Source organism: Typopeltis vanoorti, chromosome 22 (genome assembly GCF_054136105.1).
Source record: "Typopeltis vanoorti isolate ZY-2024b chromosome 22, IOZ_Tvanoo_1.0, whole genome shotgun sequence".
In the NCBI taxonomy this organism is placed as follows: Eukaryota; Metazoa; Arthropoda; class Arachnida; order Uropygi; family Thelyphonidae; genus Typopeltis; species Typopeltis vanoorti.
In genome coordinates this window covers 92157845-92173340 of record NC_143570.1, presented here as the reverse complement: position 1 = coordinate 92173340, position 15496 = coordinate 92157845, and the positions used below count along the sequence as shown (strand labels likewise).

The following is a 15496-nucleotide window of genomic DNA, read 5'->3' as shown; positions in this document are numbered from 1 at the left end:
GAACTTTGTCAAATGCTTTCTCGAAGTTGATGAAGCAAATTAATACTTCCTTGTTTTGGTCAATACATTTTGGAATAAGATTTGAGAACAGAAAAGAGCCTCTTTTGTTCCCAAACCGTTTCTAAAGCCGAAATGGATATCACTAATGGTGTCTTCACATTTTCTGCATATTATTTTTTGAATTATTTTCAGAAACATTTTGAGAGCATGGCTCATTAGACTGATCATTCTATAATCATTACAAGTTTTTGCATTTTCTTTTTTAGGTAGCATGAAGAAGGTTGACTGTAACCGCTCTCGAGGGATTATGCCTGTGTCATAGATCTTATTAAATAGCTTTACTAATATATTAATATTGTCACCTTCGAATAACTTGACTATTTCTGCTGGTATTCTATCCAGGTCTAAGGCTTTACCATTTTTAGCTGAGTTCTGTGCACATTCTATCTCTGATCTTAGAATGCATGGACCTTCCATCTGTTCACAGTTGATGAGAATAGCAGAATAAAATACAGAGCAGCAAAGAAAAAGGAAAGAGGGCAGTAGCAAAATCTAAAGCCTATGCTAACCAGTAGGAAAGTCTGGATCATGAAAAAGGCATCAAAAAGGCCCTCGGGACAGCCAGACAAAAAGAGTGGAGAAGCAAAGATATATACCAAACCAGGATGATTAAGGGAGAGGATGGTACCATTCTATATGAAGAATGGTACCATCAATGAATGAAATAAATAGAGATATACAAAAGGATGGAGGAGATCTGGTCATGGAGCCAATTCCTAACCTAACAAGAATCGAAGTGGAGGAAGCACTGAGAAAGATGAAAAATGAGAAGGTAATTGGACCAGATAAATTTCCATAAAAGTATGGAAATGTCTAAGTGAATTTGGTGATTCTATTAATGGATGCTGGAAGTTTATTTTGCACTTGGTTAGACTATAATAAATTTAGTTTACTTCTTTATCCAAGTATAAGCAAACAAAGTTTGCACCTAAAAATATCTTCAGGACTGAGGTATGGTGGTACATCCCTTGGCAACCCATAGCAAAGGTGGACCAAGCTCTCATCACTCCTTGTCTTAGTATCTCCCATAATGCAAAGCACATCTCCTTGCAGACATGTGTGCTGCTATGTATTAAGGGAAGGACCACTACCCAGACCGGTTTCAACCTTTCTCCATTGTTTCTGCCTTAGTATCACCACTCTGGGTCTGCCTCCCACTGACGAGACCTCAATAAAGGTCAAAACCGATCTGGGTAGTGGCCCTTCCCTTAATGCATAGCAGTATACATGTCTGCAAGGAGATGTGCTTTGCATTATGGGAGATACTAAGACAAGGGGTGATGAGAGCTTGGTCCACCTTTGCTATGGGTTGCCAAGGGATGTACCACCTTACCTCAGTCCTGAAGATATTTTCAGGTGCAAACTTTGTTTGCTTACACTTGGATAAAGGATTAAACTAAATTTATTAGTATACTGGTTCCAGTGTATAAGAACAAAGGTGATATCCACTCCTGTAGCTACTACACGGGAATTAAACTCACGAGTCACACTATGAAGGTATGGGAAAGGGTAATTGAGATTGCAAGACTTGGTGTCAATTAGCGAAGAGCAGTTTGGGTTTATGCCTGGTCAGGGAATAATTGATGCCATCTTTGCTCTAAGATAGCTCATAGAAAGGTATTATCAGGAGAGTAACAGGGAACTTATTCTGGTCTTCAGTGATCTGAAAAATACTTTTGATAGAGCCCCAGGTGATGAGGAAGAAAATGATTCCAGAGAAGTATGCACATCTTGGACAAGATATGTATAGTGGGAGTAAAACAAAGGTGAAATGTGGAACAGGAACCACTGAGGCATTCCCAGTAAAAGTCAGGGTTCATCAAGAGTAAGTTTTGACCCCCTTCTTATTTGATGCTCTTGGATATGTTAACAGAGACAGTAAGAACCCTGACTGTGATGTTTGCCAATGATTTGGTGACAGAACTGAATGGAGGAGGTTGATCCGATGCAGTGATCCTACTTGAGTGGGAATGAAGATGAAGAAGAAGAAAAAGATTGGCCATGATATCTCAGGAAAATCCAAAAGAATTCTTTCATTATGTATCGAAAGGAGGATGAATATGACTGTGTAAGAATGATATGGTTAGACAAAGATGGGAGTAGAGTGACTGATGCAAAGAACATAGTAGAGTTTTTAATTATCACTTTATTGGGATATTTCATCCTGGAGAAGTAGGTTTTAATTCCTGTTACAGTTCCTGTTTTTCTGCAGTTCCTGAAATTGTGTTTCCTAGAAACGACCTCCCACGATGAGTCTTTTGACTCCATGAAGGCCTGGATAATAATAAGAATAATAATAATATTGGATGAATGGGGAGGATTCGAGGTTCAAAGGATGCAAGAGGAAATTGTTTCAAATATTGAATACTGTGTATGTCAAAGCAATGAGATGGAATGGGATTTTGCCATGGATTTTGAGAGAATGCACTAAAGAACTGACAGCTCCATTGACTTGACTTTTCAATGAGAGTCCAGCTAATGGGAAAGGTGCCCGAGGAGTGGAAGGAGGGTGGAATGAGAATGCTTTATAGTTTATTATACAATGAAACCTGTGGAGAATTCATGACTAAACAAACACATGTAATAACCACAGTAATAAGTTTAAATAAATAAATATTTCATCTTAAGTATCTAAGGACATCATCAGTACAGTTTATTCAAACAATACTAGGAATAATATGCAGTTAGCAAGCATGATTACAATGGAATCCCAATATGCATGCAGTAGTATGTTATAGAATTAAATTAAAATATAACTGGAGGGAAAAAAATTATATTACACAATTTTGTATGTCAATTTCCCATACTTTAACCATAGCAAGAACATCATTACTGTTAGATTTGGTCTGTGAAGTAGAGCTTCAGCACTTTTTTTTTATATAAACGTTCATGTTTATATAAAGATCTATGTAAAAGTTTGGTCTTTTCCCAGTGAATCCTATGGTTTGGGTTTTCCACTCTGTGTTGAGCGAGGCCAGATTTCTGCGGTTTGATAAGACAGATATGGTCTTGATGTTCTGAAATGCGTTTATGAACAGATCTACCTGTCTGTCCATAGTAAGACAATTTACAGGAGCATGGAACCTCGTACATGCCAGGTAGCATCAGATGTGAGAGTTTGTCTTGAGGAGAAGGTAACAGGTTATAGATCTGGTTGATGGGTTTGTAGGTAGTAGCAAGTTTGTATTTCTTCATAATTTTTGAAAGAAGTTCGGAGATGGCTTTGACATAAGGTATGGGAATCCTATGGGCTTGTTCTTGTCTAGGTTGATGTGTGGGGAAGTGACCGATGATTTTTTTGATTATTTTAAGATTGTATCCATTTAGTATGGCTGTAATTTTGATTATTTCCAATTCTTGGTTTAGAGATTCTTCAGAGGAGCAGAATCTGTGTGCTCTGGTTACTAAAGATTTAATGATGCAAAATTTGTGAGATGGATGATGAGCAGAAGAATTGCAAATGTAGTAACCTGAAAATGTCGGCTTGCGATAGACAGAAGTGGAGATGGAACCATCTTCTTTTCTTTGGATGTGTAAATCCAGAAAGGAGATAACCTGTGGAGATTCTTTTTCTAGTGTAAATTTGATGCAAGGGTGAAGAAGGTGTAATTCTTGTTCGGAATGACCCCAGACAGCAAAGATGTCATCAACATATCGTAGCCAAATTTTTGATTTAGGTTTAAACGTGAAAATTTTTTCTTCAAGGTATTCTAGAAACAGGTTTGCTAAGTTTGGTGATAAGGGAGGACTCCATTGCTGTTACTTCCTCTCGCTTGTAAAATTTTTCTTTCCAGTAATTTTTGAAATTATGGATTCTACAACTATGTTAAAATAATTCTTTTTATTATCCTGACATTTCGATCTTCATATCAAGATCCTCATCTAGAGCATACATAAATATACAAGACAAGCTGCGTTACATTTCAAACTGTAAGCTAGAAAAACAATGATTTGATCACATGCTACTCACTGGCATGACCTCGAGTGAAAAATAAAAATCATCAAGCTGATTTAATTTTTGATTACATGAATAAGCATTCTTGCTAACAGATGGTTTTCCTTCCAGTAACAGTGATGTCCTATTTCTATTATTACAATTGTTATTTTTGATTTAAAAAAAAAAAATTATTTATAAATAATACAACATGAATAAACTTTCTTATAGACTTTTTTCTTAACAATGATGTCCTATTTTTCAGTATTAAAGTTGTTATTTTTGATTTAGGATCCTGGATTTTTTAGAGTCCAGTTTATAGTTGTTGGTAGAGAGGAAGGATTAGTTGGACGATATATGCCTTCCATATGTATGGGATTTTTAGACCATCATTATTGTTTAGACTGGGGTGGTTGATAATGATCTCACAAGCTTCTTTTAAATTTGCGTTCTTACCATGTTTTGGTGTGATGTAGACAACTGATGCTTTTCCAGTCAATTCTATACAAGGTGTTCAGAGCATGATCAGAAAGGCCAGCTTCACCATAATTATTATATTTGATGTGTCGTTTATGTTCTTTTTTGTCTGATCGGAATTGTGCATCCTGTTTCTCCTATGTATGGTATGTTGCAGGGTGGCCCAGCGGAGGGAGTGAGTCTTCGTATGAGTTGAGTAAGCTTTTTAATTTTGCAGGAGGTTTAAAGATGGCTTTGAGGTTGTATTTTTGTAGTACTCTGTTTATTTTGTCTGATGTCCCTTTAATGTAGGGAATGGTTATAGTTTTACTGTAGTCTGGTTTGTCTTTGTTTTTTAATGCAGTCTTGTAGAGAATTTTGTTAATAGTGTTTTGGCTATATCAATTTTTTTGAAAAGTATTACTGATCACTTTAAATTCATTTTTCAGTGCCTGTTCACTGGAGCATATCTTCAGAGCCCTGTTTTTTAGGGTATTGATGACACCATTTATGTTGGGTAGTGGTAGGAGTTTATGCGTGTATATTGGCCAGTATGTGTCAGTTTCCGGTAAACAGTGAAGGAAAGATTGCCCGAGGGAAGACGTGTGGCAAGTGTATCTAGAAATGGCAGTGTGTTATGTTTTTCAATCTCAATTGTGAACTATATACGCTTGTGTTGCTAGTTTAGATGGCTAAGGAAAGTGTCTAGTGACTGGCAGCCATGAGACCAAATCGCGAAAACATCATCAACGTATCTGAGCCAAACTTTGGGTTTTAAAGGGGAGAAACCTAGAGCAAGTTGTTCAAAATGTTCCATATAAAAGTTAGCAATCGGGAGGGGGGGGGGTAATGGCGAGCCCATGGCTGTGCCTTCTTTTTGTAGGTAGAAAACATTTTGTCATACAAAATAACCAGAATGTAATACATGCGCAAAGAGTACCATGATATCTGGAAGAAATTTGTTCTGTAAAAGAAGAATTGTGTCATTGATTGGGACATTCAAAAAAGAGGACAGAGATATCAAAACTGACTAATAGATCATCTTTTTCTAATATAATGTCTTTGATGATGTTTATGAAGTGTTGTGTGTTTTTGATATAGGAGGGGGAATGACCTACCAACTCCTTGAGTGTTGCCGCTAATTTTTTGACTAAGTGATAAGCAGGGCTATCAATCCCTTCGACTATAGGCCTTAATGGTGTGTTTTCTTTGTGAATTTTCGGTAGCCCGTAAATTCTCGGGGATCGAGCGTAGTGTGGAAATAGTTTTTTGACCGTATCTTCGGGCCATGTGGTAATTGACTTAAGTAGATTCTCTGTTTTCTTTTTGATTCTATTAGTTGGGTTATAGCTAACTAATTTGTATATGTTATTGTCCGAGACCAGCAGATTCATTTTTTCCATATAAGTGGTACAGTTTAAGATAACGGCGGCACTTCCTTTATCTGCTCTGGTTATTAAGATGTTTGGATTTGACTCTAGTGATTTTATCACTGTTATTTCGTGTTGAGTTAGGTTGTTTATTATTGTTTTGTTATGATTTAAAATGCTGGTGGTTTCTAAACGTATTTTTTCTGATATGTTATTTGGGATGAATCTTAGGCCTCTTCAATATTACAAATAAATTCAAGTTTGTTTATCGATTTGGGTGCTATGGCATAATTTAAACCTTTGTTAAGTATCGAGATTTTGTCTTTGTTTAAAGTGTGGTTGAATAGGTTAACTACATTATTGTTACCTGCCGGTGATTGGTGGCTCCTGTTGTTGGGATAATAAAAAAGAGTTATTTTACCACGGTTGTTGAATCCATAATTTCAAAAATGAATGCTGATCACCGAAAAGAAAGGATTTTTCTTTCCAAGAAGTAACCAGACATAATAACAAATTTGAATAATTCAACAATATCAGATGGAAATTTTTGAGTTAACAAGTCTACCGTTTCCTTATTGGGAATATTAGTGAAGAGGGAGACAATCTCGAAGCTAATTAGCATATCAGTTTCCACCAGTTGAATGTCTTTTATTTTTGTGTGAAACTCTGTGGAATTTTTAATTGATGAAGCTGAGTGGCCTATGTGAGGACGGAGAAGATTAGATAAAAATCTTGATAACTTGTAAGTCGGGCTGCTAATAGAATCTACGATGAGTCTGAGTGGAACGTTATTCTTGTGAAGCTAAGGTAAGCCGTATATTCTAGGTCTAACATGGTATGTCCTGAGTGTTTTTATTGTTTCTTCATCTAAGGAAGTGGTTTCATCAAGTAACTTGTTCAGTTTCTTGAGCTGTCTTTTTATAGGATCATAATCAAGTTTAGTGTAAGTATTTCGATCTCAGAGTAGTAAATTCATTTTTCGGTTCATATGAATTGGTATCTAGAACAACAGTGGTATTTCCCTTGTCAGCTCTGTTGATGATTATGTTTTATTATGTTTTAAGGAGGTAAGAGCTTTCAATTCTGATGGTGGGATATTTAAGTCCGAAGGTTTGGCATCATAGATTATTTTGGCTATTTCAAAACAAAGTTTGGCTATTTCAAAATAAATACTGGAAAGATGGTCACTGTTTCTTTCAATGTTGTGTATAAAATCTAAATATGGAAAGCATTTAGGTGAAATGGCAAACTTATGACCTCTTGCTAGAACATTTAATTCATCCTCTGTTACAGAACGGTTAGATAAGTTGACAACCCATTTTTTGGTTGGTAATTTATTCGTATTTTTTTATGCAACCCTGTTTCTAGAATACCTTGAAGAAAAAATTTTCACGTTTAAACCCAAACCAAAAATTTGGCTACGATATGTCGATGATGTCTTTGCTGTCTGGGGTCATTCCAAACAAGAATTACACCTTCTTCATCCTCGCATCATTATGCTAGAAAAAGAATCTCCACAGGGTATCTCCTTTCTGGATTTACACATCCAAAGAAAAGAAGATGGTTCCATCTCCACTTCTATCTATCGCAAGTCGACATTTTCAGGTCGCTACATTTACAATTCTTCTGCTCATCATCCATCTCAAAAATTTGGCATCATTAAATCATTAGTAACCAGAGCACACAGATTTTACTCCTCTGCAACACAAAATTTCAATATTGCATAAATCCTAACTATCTAGACAGTTGTTAGTAATAATAAAATAAAGACCAATATCAGTATCTAAAATTTTAATTTCTCCTGTTATGCAATAAATAAGTGAAAAGCCTATAATCTGGCCATTATGTAATCTTCAGAATCCTCCAGTGTGACTTACTATATTATTATTATCATTCGTGACACCTCCAAGGAGTCGGAAGACTCATCGTGGGAGGACACCTACTGTACAACTCTCCGTCTCCACTACTACACAGAATCTCTACTACCAATCACCTACATCTACTGCCCACATTATGACCACCACCACAGCTAGTATTTTTATGTCTGTAAATTGTGTGTGTTCTGAAGGGCTGATTTGTCTGTATGCGAGATGAAAAACCCGAGTTTCTGGGAGAAAAAACCCTGCTACCTCCGTATGAGATCGGCTAACTCACCTTCAATTGAAAAAGTCCATATAAAGATTCCTCCCGTCATGATGAGAATCGAACTTAGGCCTTTTCTAATCGAAGGGTGAAATGCACCGTCGTTTTTCCAATTGCGCTACGGAGATTATTATCTCTGAACTGATTCAAGGCTCATCATTCTGACATATTTATCTTTTTGGCACAAGATACGTACATCCTTCCTAATGGAGTGGTTCTATATCCTGTGAGCATATTTGTACAAAACATGGTTGACAGAGGAGAAACAATCTCTCCAACAGTTTCTGGACAAACTGTATTCTGACCAATGCAACACAAATTTTCTTCCCTACCTCTTAATTCCTAATACCTCTGCCATTATTTACTAATATCAGAATATCAGTAAATTTATTCAGGTCCTAGTATGTTTCATTGTTATTATTATTATTTTCACCAGTTTGTGATGCAAGTCAAACATCCTTAACTATAGCAATCGCTCAATTATCCAATCACAGTAGAAGAACAATTTGTTAATTGGATAACTGGAGTGAAGATACAAATATAGGGCCATACCACTAGTCAAGTGACACATTAACCCATTCAAGGGTAGGTTATTGAGGGTTCATTAATTTGAAGGCTGGATAACAGAGATCACTGTACTGCCATAGATATTCATATAAGATCTGATTTGATTCCATCCAATTTTGGATAGGACTAAAGCAGTTCTGTGTAAAGAAAACTGATATCAATCAGTGATTCAGAGTGGACCTCAGAAATAATTTCCCCCCTTATCAACAGAGCCTCTCAAAGGTACCTTAGCTAAACCAGTTTAAATGCAAACCATTCTTTTTATTTTACTTCTTTCTCTTATCAAGCTTATCATACATTTACATACTGAACATCTTTTTTATCCATTCTTCTTCTTCAGCCTTTACATACTGAACATCTTTTTTACCCATTCTTCTTCTTCAACCTGGATAAATGAAAGTTCCTCCCAGTTTTTTCCATTATGTGATGTGAAATCAGCTCTTTTTCTCAATACTGTGATATCTTAGTAGTATGTTCATAAACTGTGCATTCACTGCTCACAAAAATTCTTTTGTATTTTCTTTCAGAGGAAATTTCATTTACTCAATGCAGACATTTATTTCAACATTATAAAAATTACATACATAAAATCAAATCTCATTAATAAAATTTTATTTTACCTTTCCAAAATCCTTGCCATCTCTTGGTGCTCCGACAGCTATTGACACTTCGCTGTTGGAGAAGAATTTTCCTGAAGTAATTGAATAACCTAATCAGAGAAACATTCGTTTTTCAAGATAATAGGATGAAAGGACAAACTAATAATGCTAATCAAAATTAACTTTTAAAAAAGTTTTTTTTTTTTAAACTTGGTTACATATTAAATTAAACTTGCCAGGAAATTATATTCTTGTTACTCCTTTATCAGTTTAAGAAAACAGAGTTTGCTTATACTTCATGCACAAACTTTGTTTGCTTATATTTGGACCAAAGATTAAACAAGAATATAAATTCTGGGCAAGTTTAATTTAAAATTACCTTTCTAAAATTATTCCATTAATTTTTCAAGATGCTTATGATAAAAGGACTTCAAGTACTAAAGCAAATCAAAATTAGCTTTCTGATATTAAGAGATAAAGTGCCTCCATAACATATTCAAACTCAATGTATGCCTTCTGAATGGAAAGCCTTGAGTTTAAATCCTATCTAGGATGCAAGAAACATTTATAAGTGCTTTTGAACTAAAGATTAGCATGTCTCACATGGAAGTGGTGAGGTTTCTAGCACTTTTACCTCCTGCAAAACAGACAATAGATAAACTACACTCAGGGAAGTTAAATTAATTTTCCATAACAATTCAGCTTAATACATGAATGAAAAGTAAGAAAATGAGTGGTAAGCAAATAAAGTTGTTTGGCTGATTACACACTTTTTTTTTTTATGGCTGCAAGAATGAATTAAGAGGATAAATAAAAGAAATGAGAAAATGTGGGCTTTCAGAAAGTATCTTAATGGAATGCTTTTTATGAATGAGCAAGTAGTTTACTTTGCCCATTATTCCTCTAGGAGGAAGAATGGACAGGATAATTGAAGCTTTGGATATGGGGAATAAACAAGCAGCAGAGTTTGTGCTATTTGCAAACAAAATGATTTAAAAAGCCAGAAGAAAATGTGAGAATGGATATTAGTTCACTGAAGAGAGTGAAGATAAACAGCATAGCAGGAAAAACAATCACAGTACTATCCAAGTAAAGCAGCGATGAGTGGAGATAGTAAGCAAAGATGATCGGCAGTGAGTTAGCAGCGCTGTAAGGGGAAAAGAGATACAATTTGTGAATGAATGTTTGTGATGAATTTGAGAAATGGATGAAACTGTATAAAAGTGATCAATTGCACTCAAATGGACAATGTAAGTCACTTAATTGTCAGAAGAAAGACTTATGATTAAAGGTGAATAAGAGGTCTGAGAAAGTGGGTGAAGATATGAAAGATCTGGAAAAGTTCGACTGAAGGATTGTTGTTGAAAGGAAGGGAGGAAGGAAGAAAGAGCGCGAGAGAGAGAGAGAACAGTAAAAGACAAATGGGAAAATGAGAGAATATAGGGAAGAAGGGATGATATGGAGATATAGCATAGGGAGCCTAGACACTGGAAACAGTGTTTATATGTGTGATGGGAAGAATTCATCATGAATTGGGGGGGGGGGGTTAGGATGCATGGGGCTGGCTAATAGTTATTTATGAGTTAGGGCTGGATCACCTAAGGCTATGAGACCAGTATATCATATCTGTAAGTTGCATATTTTCAAAAAATATTTAGTAGATGCAATGTCTAAATGTATACCATGGGTGAAAAGGTTAAATAAGGTAGGTGTGAGATGGATGAATAAAGAGATTAAGCATGCAATACAGAGAAAATGGGCATTGTGGAGGCAGCATAAGAGAAGTGGAAGTAATCAATTTCATGAAGTCTACAAAGACCAGGCAAGGAGGGCGACTTGGTTGGTAAGAGTAGCTAAAGAAAGGTATGAACAGCAGTTAGCTAATGAAGCTAAAAAGAATCCTAGGGAGTTCTTTCGATATGTAGCCAGCAAAAGAAAGAATGATTATGGAAGGATGACATTGATTGGAGGAAATGGTATAAAGACAGCTGTTGCAGAATGTGTGGTGGAGATACTTAATGAGCAGTTCATAAAGATCTTTCAATCTTGTGAATTGACTTCATGGAGAGATTAAGAGCAGTTGATGATGGGGAGGAGAGACTGACTGTAAGTGAGCAAGAGGTGTTTGGGGAGTTGAGTAAACTAGATGTAAATAAGGCTGTGGGACTTGATAATATATCACCGCGTATTCTGAAGGAATGTGCCAGAGCGTTGACACCTGCCTTGACATATTTTTTTGATACGAGTCTTGCACTCGGTCAAGTCCCTAAAGAGTGGAAGGAGGGCAAGATTGTGCCGCTTCATAAAGGAGGTGATCGAACTCAAGCATCAAACTATAGGCCTATCTGTGTGTCAGGTGTTGTGGTTAAGTTGTTGGAGAAGCTTGTGAGAACTAGGATCCAGAGTTGGGTTGACAACAATGGTATAATCTTTGATGGACAGCATGGATTTGCTAAAGGGAGGTCATGTTTTAGTAATCTACTTACTTATTACAATAAAGTGACTGCTTCCTTGGACAGAGGAGAAGGATACACAGTAATATACTTGGATTTCGCAAAAGCTTTTGATAGAGTACCTCATGATAAGTTGACAGTCAAACTAGAGCAGATGGGGTTGGATATTAGATTAGTGCATTGGATTGGAGACCGGCTATCTGATAGGTATCAACAAGTTGTGTATGGGGGTGCAATATTCAGGAAAAGGAAAGTCACTAGTGGAGTGCCTCAGGGATCTGTTTTAGGGCCATTACTATTTAACTTGTATATTAATGATATTGGTGAAGATTTGGATGGAGATATTCAGTTGTTTGCAGATGATGCAAAGTTGGGACGAACCATAAAGAGTAGTGAAGATGTTGTGGCCTTGCAAGAAGACTTGAATAAATTGAGTCATTGGGCAAGCAAATGGGGATGTGAGTTCAATGTTGCAAAATGTAAGGTTTTAAAATTTGGAAAACAAAGATGGGATGCAGAATTTATGGTTGGTGAGAATATATTGTTGGAAGTAGAGGAAATAAGAGATCTTGGGGTGATAGTGGATAAGGATCTAAAATTTAGAGGACACATCGCCAAAATTGTGAAGACAACACAACGACTTCTGGGAATGATGCGGAGGACACTGACGTGTTGAAGTAGGGAGATTCTTGTTCCATTGTATAAGGCTTTGATTAGGCCACACATGGATTATTGTGCCCAGATTTGGTCACCTGGTTTTCAGAAGGATGAAGAGATGTTGCAAAGGGTCCAAAGGCGACTGACTAAGGTAGTTTCTGACCTCTGGAATGTCGAGTATGAGGAAAGATTAAAAAGATGTAATTTGCAGAGTCTAGTGGAGAGAAGGAAGAGGGGAGATATGATAGAGACCTACAAGTTGGTAAGGGGTTGTTATAGGATCAATGGTGGAGAAGTTCTACAGAGAATAGTGGGAGAACAGTGGAGAACCAGAAGTCATCCCTGGAAACTGTATAAAGAGGGTGTGAGTAGGGGAGTGAGAGGCAGGTTTTTTCGTGCAGAGTTGTGAGTGATTGGAATGCCTTGCCTAAGAGTGTGGTGTCTGCAAGGAGTTTGAATGTGTTTAATACGCGGTATGATGAGATGTGTGTGAGATAAAAGGCCCTCCTAGATGAGTCTTTGACTCCATGAGGTCTTGCTTAATAATAATAATAATAATATGTGTTCTTCTTCTGGTGGGTTTGTCTGTTTTGCAGGATGAAAAAACAAAAACAGTTTCTGAGAAGAAAAAACTACCATCTCTGTATGATAATGGCTAGTTCACCTTCAATTGAAAAGCTCTTATAACGGTTCTTTGCATCAGCTGTCTCTGAGAAAACAAAGCTGGATGTGATTAATGGGAGAGAATGAGATCTGCTAAGGATAGGGTTACAACTAAGAAGTACGACTCATTAAACTGTTTACGCATCCAAATTTTATTATGTACATTTATCAATGCCATGAGCATCCAGATGTAGAGAGAAAAAATGTTGCACTCACCAAGTAATTTCACCTGAAAATACGTGTGAAGATGAATGAAGATGATGTACTAATAAGAACAGAGAAAGAAAGTATGGTACTTTATGAGAGGAAGAGAAGAGCAGAGTGGGTTGGTTTGTTGACTATAACAGAGGAATTGCAGCTGTTCAAATGTGGATAAGCATGGAGAGGAGTGTGCAAAAGAGAATAACAGCAGTGGTTTCAAGGCGGCATGGTGTAATGTAGTGGTACAACATGAGATATTCAGGTAGATGTTTTAACAAGTTTGGAACTGTGAAGGGTGATTACAAGGAAACTTCCAGGAATACTGATTTAGCTAACAAGACAAAGGTGATCGTTATGGGTAAATTTAATTATGAAAAGACAAGATTACAATGAAAAAATATTATCCAGGAGCAAGAAAAATTATTTTGAGTTTCCAAGGGGAACTAACTCTGGTGAGTAACAGAAGACACTCAAAGACTGGACTCTTATATTTTAAAGAACATGCAATGCATGAGGAGAGGATGCAATCATGAAAAAAACAGTGCCAGAAAAAGGATAAAAATAAAGGGATTGTCGCAAGATATTTATGTGGTTGGTGACAAACTACAAACAAACAATGATGGTATACTAATGGTTTATACTAATGATTAAGGTATACTAATGCAAGAAGTATCTAGAACAAGGGAAAGAGTTTTTCATGTTGGTTTGTTCTTCTTTATGTGTCTCCTACCCATGAAAGATTGTAAACCTATGGTACAATAGCATGATAGGTACGCTAAGGAATTTTTGTTAGCATTTATGTTTTTGTATTTTTATTCATTTATTACATAGCCCCAAAACCCTGCTCTTAAAGACCAAACAGGAATTACATTTCAAATCAAATGTAAACTTGTTTACATTTGATTTGAAAGACTGCATATTGTATTCCTTGGGAAACACAATGAGGGGAAGACTGTTCCACAATACAGTCATTGCATGGATGAAGGAAGAGGAAAAGAAACTTGTTCTGTTTGTTCCAAGGTGCACTGTGAAGGGATGCTGAGCAGCAGCTGCATGTGTTCCAACGAGCTTAGTACTCAGTGGAGGAACATTTCCCATGGAAATATTTGTAGAATATACATATTGCAGAAACAAAACGTCTCTGTGAAGGTGGGGGAGTGCGTTGGTAAAAGATGGGTCATTGATAAGTCTAATTGCGCTCTTCTGTATTGTGACAAGTATTTCGAGGGAACTTTTTAGGGACCCCTGCCCCATATGTGAGAGATGTGAGAGCAGTAATCAATAGCTAGGTGGATCTGTGATTTGTATAATGTGAACAGCTGTTTAGGGATCAAGTAGCGTCTTGAGCAAAAAAGAAACCCTAGTTTTTTTGAAGCTGAGGATGCAATGTTGTGATATGTTTGTGCCAAGAGAGGTTTGATATCAGGGTGATTCCAAGAAGAGAAATCTTAAATTTTTTGGAAATTTGGGTATCATCAAAAATAAGACTGAGGAAATATGTTTGTTTTTATGAGAAATAAGACTGGGTTTTATTAGCACTGAAATTGACGGTTATCTAAACTACTCCGAACCAGGCCAGCAAAAGAGTACATGGCCAAACAGAAAATTATAGGGTTACTGGGGTAGAATGTGGGTGTCGCATAGTATTTTCAATGACTAAAGATAGAGAGAGAAAAAAAACAGTATAGATGAAGAGTTATCACTGATAATAGCAGATGAAATGGAAACAAAAAGTGTTGATTCAGCAGGAAGTTAAAGAATCATTTGAGGCTTATAGGTGTGTGTGTGTGTGAGAGAGAGAAAGAAAGAGAGAGAGAGAGAGACAACAGGACAAAATATATAGGCTAGGTGATGCAAAGGAGAATGCAGGTATTCACTGACAAAGAAACTCAATGAGTGCAAGGGAATAATTATTACAGGGGATTTCAACTATGCAACATAGAATAGAAAAAGGAAAGGGCACATGTACAAGGAACTAGAATTTATGCCCCTACTAAGAAATTAGTAAGGGCGTAAATTTACTGTTTGAAACAATGCCACAGTAAAAAACAGCAGGAGAAAGATGTTAGCAGTTCATAGAAAATGGTGTAATAACAGACTATAAACTCAGAGCCAAGAAAATAAATCAAGTGGTAATTACATAAAAATAAGAGTTGTAAAAAAAGGGTTATGAAGCCAATTTATAGATAAAGGTGATCAGCAAGCAAGCGCATGAGTTATACAAAGAACAGGCAAGAAGGATGGCCAACACAATAAAGGAAAAAAAAAAAAAACCTTGATGAGTCCTTGGACTCCCTGGAGGTGTCACGTAATAATAATAAAGCAAAATCAGAGTATAAGAGGAATTCCCAAGAAGTTCTTACACTATGCAAAAGGAAGAAAAACTATGGTTGG

General features: G+C 36.4%; 1 protein-coding gene across 2 annotated transcripts in view; it reads right to left on the bottom strand.

The window, feature by feature from the left end:
* The window catches only part of LOC150094569 (integrin alpha-9-like), an 806800-nt gene that overhangs the window by 592277 nt on the left and 199027 nt on the right, over nucleotides 1–15496 (bottom strand). For both annotated transcript variants that reach the window (XM_090411876.1, XM_090411877.1), the window contains exon 8: nucleotides 9150–9238. In XM_090411876.1, the coding sequence (XP_090268002.1) occupies nucleotides 9150–9238 (89 nt within the window). The remainder of the gene's footprint in view (nucleotides 1–9149; nucleotides 9239–15496) is intronic.